Source organism: Lepidothrix coronata, unplaced genomic scaffold, assembly GCF_001604755.1.
Source record: "Lepidothrix coronata isolate B3197 unplaced genomic scaffold, Lepidothrix_coronata-1.0 Scaffold37, whole genome shotgun sequence".
NCBI lineage: Eukaryota > Metazoa > Chordata > Aves > Passeriformes > Pipridae > Lepidothrix > Lepidothrix coronata.
In genome coordinates, this window is record NW_016690217.1 from 1,617,740 (window position 1) to 1,631,809 (window position 14,070).

Consider the following 14,070-nt stretch of genomic DNA (forward strand, 5'->3'; position numbering starts at 1 on the left):
TAATTTTATGTGCTACTGTCAGAAATCACTTACGCTCCTCTTATTAAGTTCACTGAAAGCACAGTGTTGCAGTAAACTAAGTTTTTCATGACCATCTTTTTGCTTTCAGTCCTCTGCATCAATCTGCACATCTCAGGAACTGTAGACTGGCAAGTCTTGATGCCAGAGTATCCAGACTCCAGTATGTGTTTTTGTTGCTGTGTGCTTTCTGGAAAAGCTGCTGATAGCTGGGTGGGCAGGATGTGGGAGTTAGCAGCCTGAGATTGCCAATTATTCATAGTTTAATTCGGCATTTCAACAGCATTCCTCCTGGGTTTCCTCTAGTTCTGGAAAGTAATACTTGAATATGTTCTGGGCACTAGGAATTCTGCATGAGCAGTTAACTTGGTCGTAAACCAAGGATCACAGGTCCATGACTAGAGGCAAAAAGCTCCTTTCTTCTCTTCTCCACAGAGATATTCACCCTCAACCCTCCCCACCAAGTCGTCCTGACTCTGAGGGCTCTTCTATGGGAATAAGCCTTATATACTATTTTTATCATATACAAAGACAGGCATAAAAAGGGCTAAATACTAACTACAGGTGTATAGCATTTGTAGTATAACTGTCTCAAGAGAAGACAACCAGAACATTAAACACTAATATGTAAAGTATAGTTTTATGAAACTAAGTGGACAGGAATTAGGTGCTGCTCTAAAGCATGACTGGCACCTGTGTGTGCTTGGCAGAGAATGTCATACAAGGTAAATGGATATTTCACCTGATTTGCATTATCAGCTGTGCTACGAGATAACAGAATGATCTTATGGTCTTCTCCAGTGTCCTCTTTCATTTGCCTCTACCATTATAAAAGCAAATGCAAATAATGAAACAACATACCACAGTACCCTGGAGTTCCACAAACTGTCTTCATGGTCACCTGATCTTCCACAATCTTAGAAAGTCCAAAGTCAGCTGTTAAGATAATTAGGAATATTAATGTTCTTATTTCCTTGTAAAATAACGTGGGGGTTTTTTTTCCATTTTCTTCCATTTCCAATTAAATGAACATTTATGTATGAAGTGAACAGTACTGTCATATAGAGATAAGCATTGATTTAAAGAATATAACCAGACTGCAATCCAGAAGCAAAATTTGCTGTACAATGAGCATTCCTGTCTTTTCCGTGACAGAAATGTAGCTTGTATTTTATTCTGGAGACTACACAAAGCCAGTACAGTGGGACGCCTAAGGGCATATAAGCAGAGATCCAGAAATGCATTTTAGGTATATATTCAGTTTCCACTCTGTGAGTAATCCAATAAAATTATCAGAATAATTGCGAGTTAAAAAATTTTGCATCAGTAATTTCTTGGATAAAGGTCAGAGTATGCAGACCCTGCAAGACAAAATCCCAGCAGTATTTTGATAGAAGCCTGGGGGCATGAAGATGATGACAGAAGTAGTATTGATCATCCTTTCTGCAGAGTTTCCACCCTGTATTACTACTCAAACAGCAAGGGCCATCGTGGCATCACATGTTGTACCTGTGATGACTCATTTTTTAAAGCTCATAAAAACTGAAGTCTCCACAACTCTTAATTTTCGCTGAAAATAAACTGATTTATTCAAATTTCAGTATGGATGATGACATCTTTGCCTTAAAACCCCCAAAATAAAATTATATCTACTTTGTTATACTGAATATGAAAGGAAATGTTTTAACTCAAGTATCAGCATAAAAATAGGTCACTTGTCCCCAAACAGCTATTGCTTATGTATTATTATTTATCTAATCAGAAATAGTGTTTACTTTTATAAATACTGCTTTATTCTCTGCCATTTTCTGCATGATTTTCGGTATAAATTCTGTAAGCACCTAGTTTTTTATTGATTTACCATGCATAGTTGTGCTGCCAAAGAAGTAATGCACCGTTCACTTGAGTACAAGCATTAGCTTCAAATAAAGGGATTGTGAGATGCATGTACTCCAAACATCAGCTAGCACATCTTACTGACACAAAAGAATTAGGGAAGCATATATTTAATGCTGCTTACCGATTTTTAGTGGTGCATCTGGAGCTGGCGTTGCATAGAGTAGATTTTCTGGCTTCAAGTCCCGATGCACAATCCCATTTGCATGCAGGTACTGAAAAAAAAGAGAAAGCCAAAACATTTAAGTGAGAATAAGATGCTATGGTCAAGCACGAGTTGACATCTTTCTAATAATCTTTAGCAGCAGATTAGTATATGATATATGTGTGACACAGGGTTACTTAACTAATTTTCAGAAGCTTTTTTTCTGCAAACTTGCTCAGCATAGAATCCTTGGATGCATACTGTAATCTGAATAGGAAACTAAAATTTGGGAAGGCAAAGATGGCATCATGTCCATTTGGGAACAAAAACATCTCAGAAAGTATTATTGAATTTTAAATGCAAGCATAGCTTCTAGGAAGTAATCTAATAGATGTTAAGATACCAAAGTCAGGCTCAGAGGAAAGTAGTTTCTTCACATTATAACATTCTGGGAGATAAGAAAGTGATCACGTAACTATTAATCTATTAAACAGACACATTTGAGTAGAAAGGATGCAGTATACATTGTGGGTCAACTACAAAATACTTGGGGTCCCTTGCACAGACTTCTCGAGAGTTTTAAAATCACCCAACTGCAGAGTCTCAAAAATCTGTCTGTCTTGACAAAGCACATGAATTCACTCACCACTGAATTCCTTTCTTGCACTAACAGAAGGGAAAATTTCTAGAACATATGGCTGCCACTTACACTGCTATGGATAGAAATATATGTATTTATTGACAGAGAAAAAAAAGGATAAACTAGTGTGACAAATTCTGTATTTCTTGTTGATAAAACATCCACACAAACCTTTGAAGTCTTAGAGGAGAGATGCTTAAGGGTAGGGTAACTATCTTATTTGAAAGTCTCATGGACTACATTTTAGTAGCATTTCTATACTATAAAAGGTAAAACAATCCATGTGCATAGTTATGCAGCAAATGACAAATGGTTGAATATTCACCTAGACAACACAGCTATGGTGTGCACTTGAGTTAGCACCTGAGATGAACTCTTCACTGTGCATCTCACTGGAATTTTAGTTTGTATAAATTTTCAGTGATTAAATAACAGTAAAGAAGAATACATTGCTTGTACTTGGACATTGTTTTAGTGATAGTGTGGGCTTTTTATGTGTGTGTTTCTCATAATGTAATAAATGTTTTTTGTTGACTTTCTTTAAAATCCTGAAGTCACAGTATTTGCCATGGTGTGACTTTTGGAGATCAGTCAAAAACCCTCATCATCTATCTTGCTTCACAGTGCTTGTTCCAACTGTGTTTTCTACAATGACATAGCCAATCAGTTATCCAAAGTAAAACCAGGCAACAATATACAGAAACTGATAGATTGCGCACCACTACATCATTTAATGCAGCCACATCTGCATGCCTGCACACAACCATGTCCTCCGTGGATAAAAATATATCTTCATCTGCCAGTGAAGGCATAACTTTAAAAAGATGCCTCGACAGCACAGCAGTGATGCGTTTGACGTGTAGAGGTAATAGTGGCACAAAGGGAGTGCAGCAAAAGCCATCAGTATGGAGTGGACAGAAAAAAAGAAATCTGGACAGAAAAAAAAGAAATCTAAACTTATCTGTGTTCATGCACTGCAAGTCAGTTTAGCTGCCTCTGTAGGAGTGAGAAGGATCAGACATTCCACAATCAGGTGGTGGAAAGCAGACACTTCCCATTCATTCCTACAAAAAAATCTTTGACCAAATACATGCAGAGAATTTTTCCAGCCAAGTCTGAAGTCTTTTAGCAGGTCCTTTTTCACACATGCCTATAATCTTAAAAACATCTTATGGTGTGAGGCTGAAAACATCAAAATTTTCGTGTCTTCCCAGAAAAGCATTTTTGTGGGAGGTAAATTTGGGAAAAACTTTGCAAGAATCTGTTCAACTTTTCCTCCCTTTTAGTTGTAAAGTGAGACTGGCTCACAGGGCTTCTTCTCAGACGTAGCAAGAACCATAACTGACAACATCTGCTAACCACACTTTACCTTCATGACTGACTGTTTAACTGATTTGTATTGAACTTGGAGTGTGAACTGTTTTTTTATTACAGACTCATAATATCCCAGGAAAATTTCCCTTCTCTGTCCAGCCCAGCATTTGCAGAGAACTCACAGGATGGGGGTGCCAACAAATAAGAATTGCCTCAATAACCTAGCCCATGCCTTTCAGACACTGTCACTGCAATAATCTGAGCTCTCTCTCTTTTATTTACCCTCTTCACAACACCTGCAGCTGCCAGCACACCTCTGCAGTTCACTTCCCCTTATCTTTCCAGCATCCTAGTCCAGAATTCCTGCCCAGCCACACTAATTCCTCTGATATGCATTCCAGTTGTGGCCTGACAAACTTAATATATAATGTGTTCATAAACCTATTTGCCATTTCTTCGTAACACAATACCACTCCTGTTTGCTTTTTGATCTGGTGTAACCTTCGAGTCTTTTCTCTTGTATTCCCACTGTCTCTGCAGTCCACACAGATCCTGGCACAGTTGTTACACACCCTAAAATCAGTCTCTGCTGCTCTGTCCTCTCTCTCACCTGCACTGTTTCTCCTTCTTGACTTCATATTTGGGCACAAATGATACCTGTTGTGCTTGGACAAGGCATATGTGTGGCTGGGGCTGCCTCAAGCTGCCAGGTCATAGGTTTAACAAACCTACTGTTGGCATCTTGTATCTTCCATACCATGTCAAATTTTGTTGTGATGGCTATTTGGATGAATAGTTCTGTTGTGAATTAACAGACTAAAGGGCAAAATGAAAAAAACAAACAAACAAAATAAAACTCAAAAATAACCCAGCCTTTTTATTGATGTAGATATCCCATTCTTCAACCACAAAAAGTACCAGCTAGAAAGGTGGATCTCCATCCCTCTGAGGGGAGACACAGCTGGCTGGACTTCTGGAAAATGTATCTGAAAAAGGTATCTGGAAAAGGTATCTCCAGCCTTGTACTAAAGGTTTCCAGCAGATGCAGTGACCAGCTGTCCTTCAGCCTGAGCCACCTGTCATTCACTGAGAGTGTTCCCTGCTCCACAACCCTCTTTGAAAGGGATCTTGCGAGACTGTGTCCATTTTCAGCACTGCTTCCTTACTTAGTAGATACTCTGGAACTTCGCAAATTTTCATGAGTCCCAATATGCTCCCCAGGTAGCTCCTGGTATTGAAGGCTACTTGGTAATTACATTATCTTGTCAAAGTGTAAACAGTATTCTGAGTTAAACTATCTTGGCTTAGAAACGCATTTAGTTAAATTAGCATGATCCACTTTGTCTAGCACTTTTTTCAATTTATATATGTTATATTTTGGTTGCTCTCACTTAATTTCTCACATACTGATTTTAATAAACATCATGTTTCCTTGCAGGCAGTGCCTCTGCAGCATAAGTTCTCCCAGTATGGAGTACAGCTTTGGGGATCGTGCACTCTCCTCATAAGACAGATAGCCTTTGCTCTACTCTTTATATGCTATGTCTGTTAATGACTAATGTCATATGTTATGTCTCTTAATGTGATTAGATGAGATCTGGGCACAGGTATCAGGCCAGAGCAGTGTAGTGACTCACTTTATGATTTAAGCATTGCTGAATTACATCACTTTCTCCACCTATAAGATATGGATGAGATATGGAAAACATTTTATTTCTCTGGCTGAATAAAGAGTTTATAGATGCACAGCACTATAGAACAGTTAAACATGGTATGCTTGTTAAAATGTGATCATTATGTGATATTCTTTTAGTAGCTAAAATGTCCTCTTTTCACTTCTGATTTTCAATAAAGAATGCCAGCCAATAAAAGAAAAGTAAGGCATTTCAGATAATTTGGGAGAAAAGTATTACAGCAGAATTGATTATCATAGTCTTCCTTACTTCTTGATAAATTTTGAGGTCAGACTCCTCATGACACCAGGTGACGCTGAGTCTGACATACAGGCCCTTTTCTACAGAACTTACTTGTTAAAATGAAGTCAGCCTTCATGCCGGCCTTTGGAATAAAGGCAGCAACTCATGAAAGAATAATTGCCATGACTACTTATGACTGCAGCAGAAAGACTTTTTTCCCTTTTTTTTCACTAAGCTTTTTTCCAACTGCTGTAAGTTTCTTTTGTTCTTTTGTTTTGTTCCTTAATAATTTAGGTACCTAAATTGAAAGATTTTATGACAAAAGAACAAATGGAGACTGCTTAAAACTCTAGCCTTTTCCCTTAATTTTATTTATGGCACCCATTACACAGAACTGTAGAAAAGTAGAGCTGAAATGAACTCCTCTGTATGCTCCTTGGCAGCATCAATTACATCTACAGCAGTTGTTTGTTCAATTTATGCTCACAGACCTCTGCTACTAGAAAATCCACAATTTCCACTGGCAATTTATTACAGGTCTAGGCTTTCTCGACTGCTACAAAGTACTTCCCTGTGATTTACTGGGATCATGACAGGAGTGGATGAAGTCCATTACCTTATTACTTATATGCCTTAGAGACAGAAAGCAGATTATCCACCTTTTTTCCTTTTGAGTACTTGTTACCACATACACAATTAGTCTTCTATCGAAGACTGGAGGACCTTAGTTTGCTCAACCTTTTTTAGACCTTTGGTCATTCTTGTTGCTCTCCTCCAGGCAAGTGTCAGCTTGCACTAATGTGTTGAAAATGCAAAATGCATTTCAGTTGTGGCCTGATAAATCTTATATATAATGCCTTCATAAATCTATTTGCCATTTTTTTGCAACACATATCACTCCTGTTTGCCTTTTGATCCAGGGTAACTTTCAAGTCTTTTCTCTTTTATTCCCTCTGTCCTTGACAGTACAAAAGGACACTGAATTTTACCAAAGTTATTTTACTTCTAATCTTACTCTCCAGCTTTCCCCAATTTTATGGTGTCTAAAATTTTCTATAAGTGTACCTTCTATTCCATCATCTGAGGTTGTCAAAAAGAGACTAAAAGAGCAGACCAGAGAAGATATTTCCTGAACTTCTCTCTTGATCTTAAGACACACTGATAAACATTCTCTCAGTACAACCAGTCTTCATCCAGCTTAAAATCACATCATCTTGATCACGTTTCTCTAAATCATTGTGAGACTGTCAGATGAGACAAGAACCAAAAGCTTTGCTCATGTCAAGCAGATATGATACCTTCTCTTCTTCCCTTACTAACAATATCTCTTACCCTGCTTGAGAAAAAATCAGACTAATTTGGCATGATTTGATCCGGACAAAAACCTGCCTTGCTGGTGACCTCCATATATTGTTATCTCCCAGGTGTCTCATTGTTTACTTCAGATATTTCCAGGCAGTTAATTCCTCCCTTCTTCCTCCTGAAGTGATTATTACATATATCTGTTTCTCTGCCCAGCCTCCATCAGAAGTGTTATCTCTTAAATTATTTTAACCTTTAAAACTTGCTCTCTAAATATTGTTCCATGAGAGTCACCAGCTGCAAACAATTTTAAAAATGTCTAAATTATTTCAATACTCTCTGACTTAGTTTTTTCTAATTTTAGGCTCCCGTTTTATAGCTCAGTCACTGCTATTCATTGTGCTAGGCTTCTAGTTAAAGCTGAACTTTTACTGAAAAGTAGCAGAAAAAAAAAAGACAAAAACACTGCTGCCTTCTCTCAGACATCTTTCAACAGGTCTCTTTCACCTGCATTTCTTCTTATGAGAATGGTTGGGTTTGCTATCCTTCTTATCTCATGCTAGATGCATTCTTATTTTCTGCCTTGACTTTCCTGATTTCAGCTTTCAAACTCCTCTTGTTATTCCAACTCAGGAATGAACAACCTGACCTTTTCAGGAATGTCTAGACTTGTAATTAAGCTCTCTCTACAGCCCTTACAAAAGCCTGGACAAAAGAGTGTTGTTGCATAATGAAAGCTACTGAACAGTAATTTGGTTTGATTACAGCTATATATGGTTTGAATAAGATGTGGTTAATTGATAAAGATTTGGAAGCAGTTAAGGGGAAGGCTCTATATAATTTGTGTCTAAAAATCATCATTCTTACAGAGTACAGAGAAACATTCAAAATGCATCATCAAAAATGTACCTGGAATCATACATTCCACATGGATGCAGACTTTGGAAAACAAGACACAGCAGCTTGAGGGAATCAAGAAATCCATAAAATTTCATAGTTAGTGAGCATGTATATCCTATTACATATCCTATATCTTGTGCATGTATCAGCTGATTTGTATTTCACACATCCAATAATTGCACAAAAGTTACAGAGCAAATGATGCAGTTTCTCTGCATGTTTTTAAAACTGTTTTGGCACATGAGCTGTATAGATGCCTGAATGACAAGTGAAAGAGGAATGGTTTTGAAATGGTGCCGTCCCCACTGAAATCCGTGTAAAATTCCACTGCTTTAACTTCTTTAGACCTTATTTAAGATATGTACAATAAAATATGTATGTAAAATACATACAGCCACAGTAATATGGCTGCCATGAGCAGCCTGTTTCTGTGCTTTGATTTATCTCTCAGGTAACACACAACTTGGAATGCAGAACAGGATCTTAAATCATGTATGCTTCAGCTTTGGATGTTGGATAGCTTTATTTGTGCTGATAACGGAAAAGCGCACTTATCTGTGTTGGTTGCTTACAGGATAAACACATTATTTAGGGTTAAATTTTTCTTCACTGGACAGAAATCAAGAATTGAAATAATTTTGAAAATGCAAGGATAGTTTTAAGAAGTGTTGCAGAGATGTATCTGATAATTCTTGACTAAGGAACTTTAAAAAAAAAACAAAAACAAATAAAAGATGCCATCAGTGGTAATGTCTGAATCCAGCTCCATAGGCATCAACAAAGTTTCAGTAATGAAAGCGTGAAATCAAGTTGTATACACAGCATCATCCTCCCTTTGCCACCTTTCCTTTCCTGCAGTCACAATGGCTTTGGGACCATTTTATTGCTGCAGAAGACAAAACTAACATTGACTTATTTTCCTGATGCATTTCAGCAAGTTTTGGATTTCTGTAACTGGATAACAACAAAGTGGAGTCTTAGAAAGGCTCCATATAGTGAAAGCTTCTCCAAACATCTTGCAGAAAGCCAATTCTTCGCACTTGTCTTGCTTTTACTGGTTGCTCTAGGAAACTGAAGTACACCATTACGTTTGCTACGTCATAAACTGACTTCCAAACATTTTCATAAATTGACAATTAGCTTAGCTAAATTCATTTAACAGAATACTGTTTTACTGGAACAAAGAATATTTGCCTTTGTGCTTTGTGTAAGTATGCATTAACACAACTGATTTATGATTTCAGATAATAAATCTGTGTATTATAAAAAAGAATGAAGAAGTGTATCGGCACAGATTAATAAATCCAAATCTGATTATTTTCTTTGCTGATCTACTATATTCAAAATTATGAGATAGGTCAGAAGGGAAGTTCTAAATTAAGCAATTAGGTTATATAAAGTTTTAACTGCATTCTCCACAATTAATATTCTTTTATAATTGGAAACATTTTTATCTTTTGAATGTTCTAACTTTCAGAAGAGTAAAGCAGCATTAAGGATGATGACACTATACCAGGTGTGATGACATCAAATCACGTACAGTAATGTCTGTGCAATCTGACATATGTAGGAGACGATAACACACACACCTTCCCACACAAACTCCAAACAAGCAGGCTTTTTGCAGAGCTGTCTGCCTGCAGTGGCATGAAATTCTCCTCTTAAACTGTAAGTAGGCCACAGCATCAGAGCAGCTAGAAGAGCTTAGTTAAAGTGTCTTCTTAAATCCATCCAGAAGAGCCTCCCACTTGCAGAGTATCTGAATTAAGTGAAGAACTAACATACATTAACCATGTTGCTCATACAGCCATTCTACTGGATTTTCTTTTTTTTTTTTGCCTGCCTGTCAGGGGTGCAGAAGACAAAGATGATACATCTCTTCCTGCAATTGTCCAGATCCCTCATGCAGGGAAACCTTCCCTCTGCAGCCTCCAGACCTATTGGGCACCTGGCCTCTCTCCAGTTCCATAAGGAAAATGTGAAGGATATCTATTCTTTGAAGAAAATTCAGTCATTTATGATGAAATTCAAAAGAATCATGATAACAGATGCAGGGTAATGCCACAAAATTGCAGTGGGCTGTGAGGAGCTGGAAGCAGAATGGGAACAGTTCCAGGCATGGAGAAAGATGTACAGCAATTGACAGGACTTTATTATATGGACTTTACAATTATTATGTGGTTTTAAATACACACATTGTATGTTGCCCCTATGTTTATAATAACCTGTGCATGCTTGGGCTTGCCACGAGTTTCCCTGCTCCCTGCTTCCCCGCTCCTCCCTCTGCTCGGCTGAGAAAGCTGCAGTGAGGAGAGAGCTACCATTGGACCTTTTCCTCCCCAGTTCCTCCCCGGTTCCACCCTCTTCTCCCGAGTTCTTAATCCCATTTGTTCCCCTGGTTGTCTGTCTCATGCTCCACCCCATGTTCTAGCCCTTTCCCCGCCTGAACTCAAAAACCCCCTGCACACTTCAAAAAGGGATTCCGTTTGCTCCTTTACCTTGACTCTGGACCTGTCCGTGCTGTGTCACGGCCCCATTCCCCTCCCCCCTCGGACCGTGGCAGTGGGCAGAACTTGCTTAACATGTGCAATTTGATCTGTCGGAGCTGCTGAAGCGCAGCACACTTATTTGTGGGTTGCAAAAAACTCCCCCCAAAAAACAGGAGAGCTAAAAGCCCCAACAAACAGCTCCCTCCCTAAAACAAAAGCCAAACCCTAGCGGTCCTGCCCTTGGCGTTTCCTGTGGAGTTTTGTACAACTCAGAGAACCTCTCTGCTCGCCTTCACTTAGCACAGCTCTTACAACTTTCCATAGTGTCCTGAGGTTTTATTTTTTATACAGAGGTCAGAAAACAAAAAAGCAGTACATGGACATTAAATTGCTACCGCTTTGTTCTACTTACTCTCTGTCCTCAGCATTTTTTACTTTATTGACCGTAGCCATGGTATAAGCAAATAGAAAAAAGAATTAATAATAAGCAAAAATCTTTAATTTACTTCAAAATATGAAAAATATTTAAATAGTATTGGAGATGCAATTATTTTAAGACTAATATAAAAAAAATCAAAAGCTTCATAAATACACTAACGTGCCTTTGTAAATTAATACTACCATAGCAAATTTAAAAGGAAGCAGGGAGGAATTTTCTGAAATCAGGCTTCTTCCTTTTAGTCAATGGAATAAATCTACAGGAAGTCTTTTATCAATTTGCCATCCTTATATGGAATACAAACTTCATCACTATAATTCTAGCAAATCAAAAAAAAGAAATAGATTCTCTATTTTGAGCAGGTTACTGAAAAGCAAGTAGTGTTTTTGCAAGCCAGCAATGTTCTTTGGTTTTGCTATTAAGAAATTAAAAAGATACAAATGAAAACCAATCTAGACTACATCTAAAGCTGCTGCCAATAACACTTGGTGCTAGCTCAGACCCCGATAACCTTCACCATCAGATCACAATTTGGCTAACGGAACACTATTTCCGGCAGCATCAGATTTCACCAACCACAGAGATTCACCAGTTATAGCTCTAGGAGACCTGTGATGGGGCCATAATAGAATGCTCTTATTAACTACAGGTGCACATCTGTTCATTTTGCATCTACATTTTAGTTTTCTTGCAAAAAAATTTTTTTTGTATTCCAATCAAAACATTAAGTTTCATGGCTTTTGATTAATTTATCTCCTTTTTTAAGAAGATATTTCACAAAACAGTGTAACTCTTAAGTGGGTAGATTACAGTCTATCCTTTGTGCTTTTGGAGATTAAGTTGATTTTGTTCCTCCTGTACAGTACAGTTACATTAGTAAAGTAACCTATACCAAGAAGAGCTCCTGGGTGCTAATACTCTATTATCTACACTGTTCAAATGTTTAGAACAGCCCTGAGTATATTAGCACTGCTCAGAACAACACCCTGTTAGTCAAGCAAAAGATTGTTTCCACCAGGCAACTTGAAACTGGCCCCTTCTCTGAAGACTGGCACAATTTAATGGTATGGATACTGGTATTGCTGACAGAGAGTGACCTGTTTTGGTAGGGTCAGATTTAAAATTGTTTCAAAGGTGAGATTTCAGGGTAATAAAACAATCGAGAAGGATGACATCTCTCTTGTCCATCTATACAAAACTATGTATATAAAAAAAGTCTATCACTTTTAATGCATCATTGTATCTAAGGATACTTATAATCCTTGAATTCTTCTTTATGAATAAGTAACATGGAGATGTTGTTCTGGGTTAATTATGCTGCTTTCCTTGAATTGTAAAGTTTGGCCTACATGTAATAACATCCCTTGCTAAGCCTAATATTGACTGCACATTTAAGAAATAACTGCTTAAACCATATTCTTTTTAAAAAAAAAATATTCTTTTACTTTTGTTAGAGACTTTTTAGGGAACGTAGTCCCTAAAAAGGGACAGGCCTCAATGTCTAAATGCACAGAAGTGTCTCCATTTATTCATTTGCTAGAGGTGAGTCCTCACCCCATTCAATACAGAGGCCCAACTCAGTCTTCCAGGTGCCGTTACATTAAACCATAGTGGTAGTGTGGCAACCTTGGACTGATTTCAGCCTCACAGAACTGTGACGCATTCACTTTCCTATTCTGAAATGAGGTAGGAGAATCAATATATCATTTCTGTCAACAACACCATACCTCAGACCTTGATCTAGGTGCACCTTGCAGGCTAGGTCTGCCAACTATCCCCAACTTTCTTGCTTTTGCAACATGAAATTTACACTCACAACCCCAAAAGAAGTCTGTTGTGCTCCATCATGGCCACTCAGTGCCCTTTTCAGCTGAAAAACCCAAACAACTTCATGGACAGCTACTTAGGATCCCCAAAACAGATTAAATTTGTAAGATCCACTTCCATTCTAGGTTTCCAAGCCTGAATTTTTCTCCGGGTGGTAACGATAAGAACATACACTTTTGTTACACTTGACAAGGTGCCAGCAACATTTGTGAAGAAAATCATATATTTTAAAAAATAAAAACCATAAAAATTAGTTATATCTGTAAGAACATAACGAAGAAGTTAAAAATTTTTCATCTACTAGAAAGAAGAAGTCAGGATGATTAACCTATGGACATCTCTATTGTGTAGGTGACTGCTTCCTTTGAAAAACTGTCTCAGATTGCATACTAGTATAATTATGAGTTTTTTGGGAAGGATTATTACATGGTTTGTGCAGACTCTTGAACGCGGAAGAAAAATTCACATTCTGCTAGGAATTGTGACAACTTTATCAAGGCACTCAACGTTCACTGTTTGACAACTGAAATTCTGAAATACCACGTGCCATCCAGTGAAATGATGAACTGTAAACCTGAATTTGCTATCAGCTCCTCTTTTCAGAAAGGTAAACAGTCAAAACGGGATGTTTAATTTCTGTCTAACAAAGAAATCTCCCTGTGGATTTCCTGCTCTAGTCCAGAACTTCAATTAACATTGCCAGTTTTAAAACACACTGTACAATTCTTGTTTAATGTACAGGAGGCTACAAATGAGATCTGCTAATATTGTAAGACACAGTAAGACATTTCATTTAGAATTTTATTTTTGTCTGTGAAAGATTTTCAGAATCCTGTTTCCACATATTTTTCCTAGTTTCTACATTGATCTATCTTGATTCCAAAGTTTGCTGTCATAATGAATAACATAAGAACCTATAAAAATTAAATTTCTGTTTCTCAGTTGTTGTGCTATACTCTTCCCAGGGTTCAGAAAATCCTAGTAAAATTATTTAATCTGAACAACACTGCTGTGCTAGGTCACATATTCTCCCACAACTCACAGCCATGAACTGAGAAGAAAATCTCAGCATTTTGACTTTACTTTATGGACAGATTGTAATCCCCATGCAAATAAGCCAACCTTTTCCCAACTGCAACTTTCAGAGGTGTTTCTGTAAGAGAGTGACAATAATTTGCAACAAG

At 37.6% G+C, this 14,070-nt stretch overlaps 1 protein-coding gene across 1 annotated transcript in view; it reads right to left on the reverse strand.

Annotated features, from left to right (window-relative positions):
* Positions 1–14,070, reverse strand: part of CAMK4 (calcium/calmodulin dependent protein kinase IV) — a 147,126-nt gene that overhangs the window by 20,979 nt on the left and 112,077 nt on the right. The window contains exons 6-7 of the mRNA XM_017812752.1: positions 2,039–2,129; positions 880–954 (exon numbers count right to left, since the gene is read on the reverse strand). Of these exons, the coding sequence (XP_017668241.1) occupies positions 880–954; positions 2,039–2,129 (166 nt within the window). The remainder of the gene's footprint in view (positions 1–879; positions 955–2,038; positions 2,130–14,070) is intronic.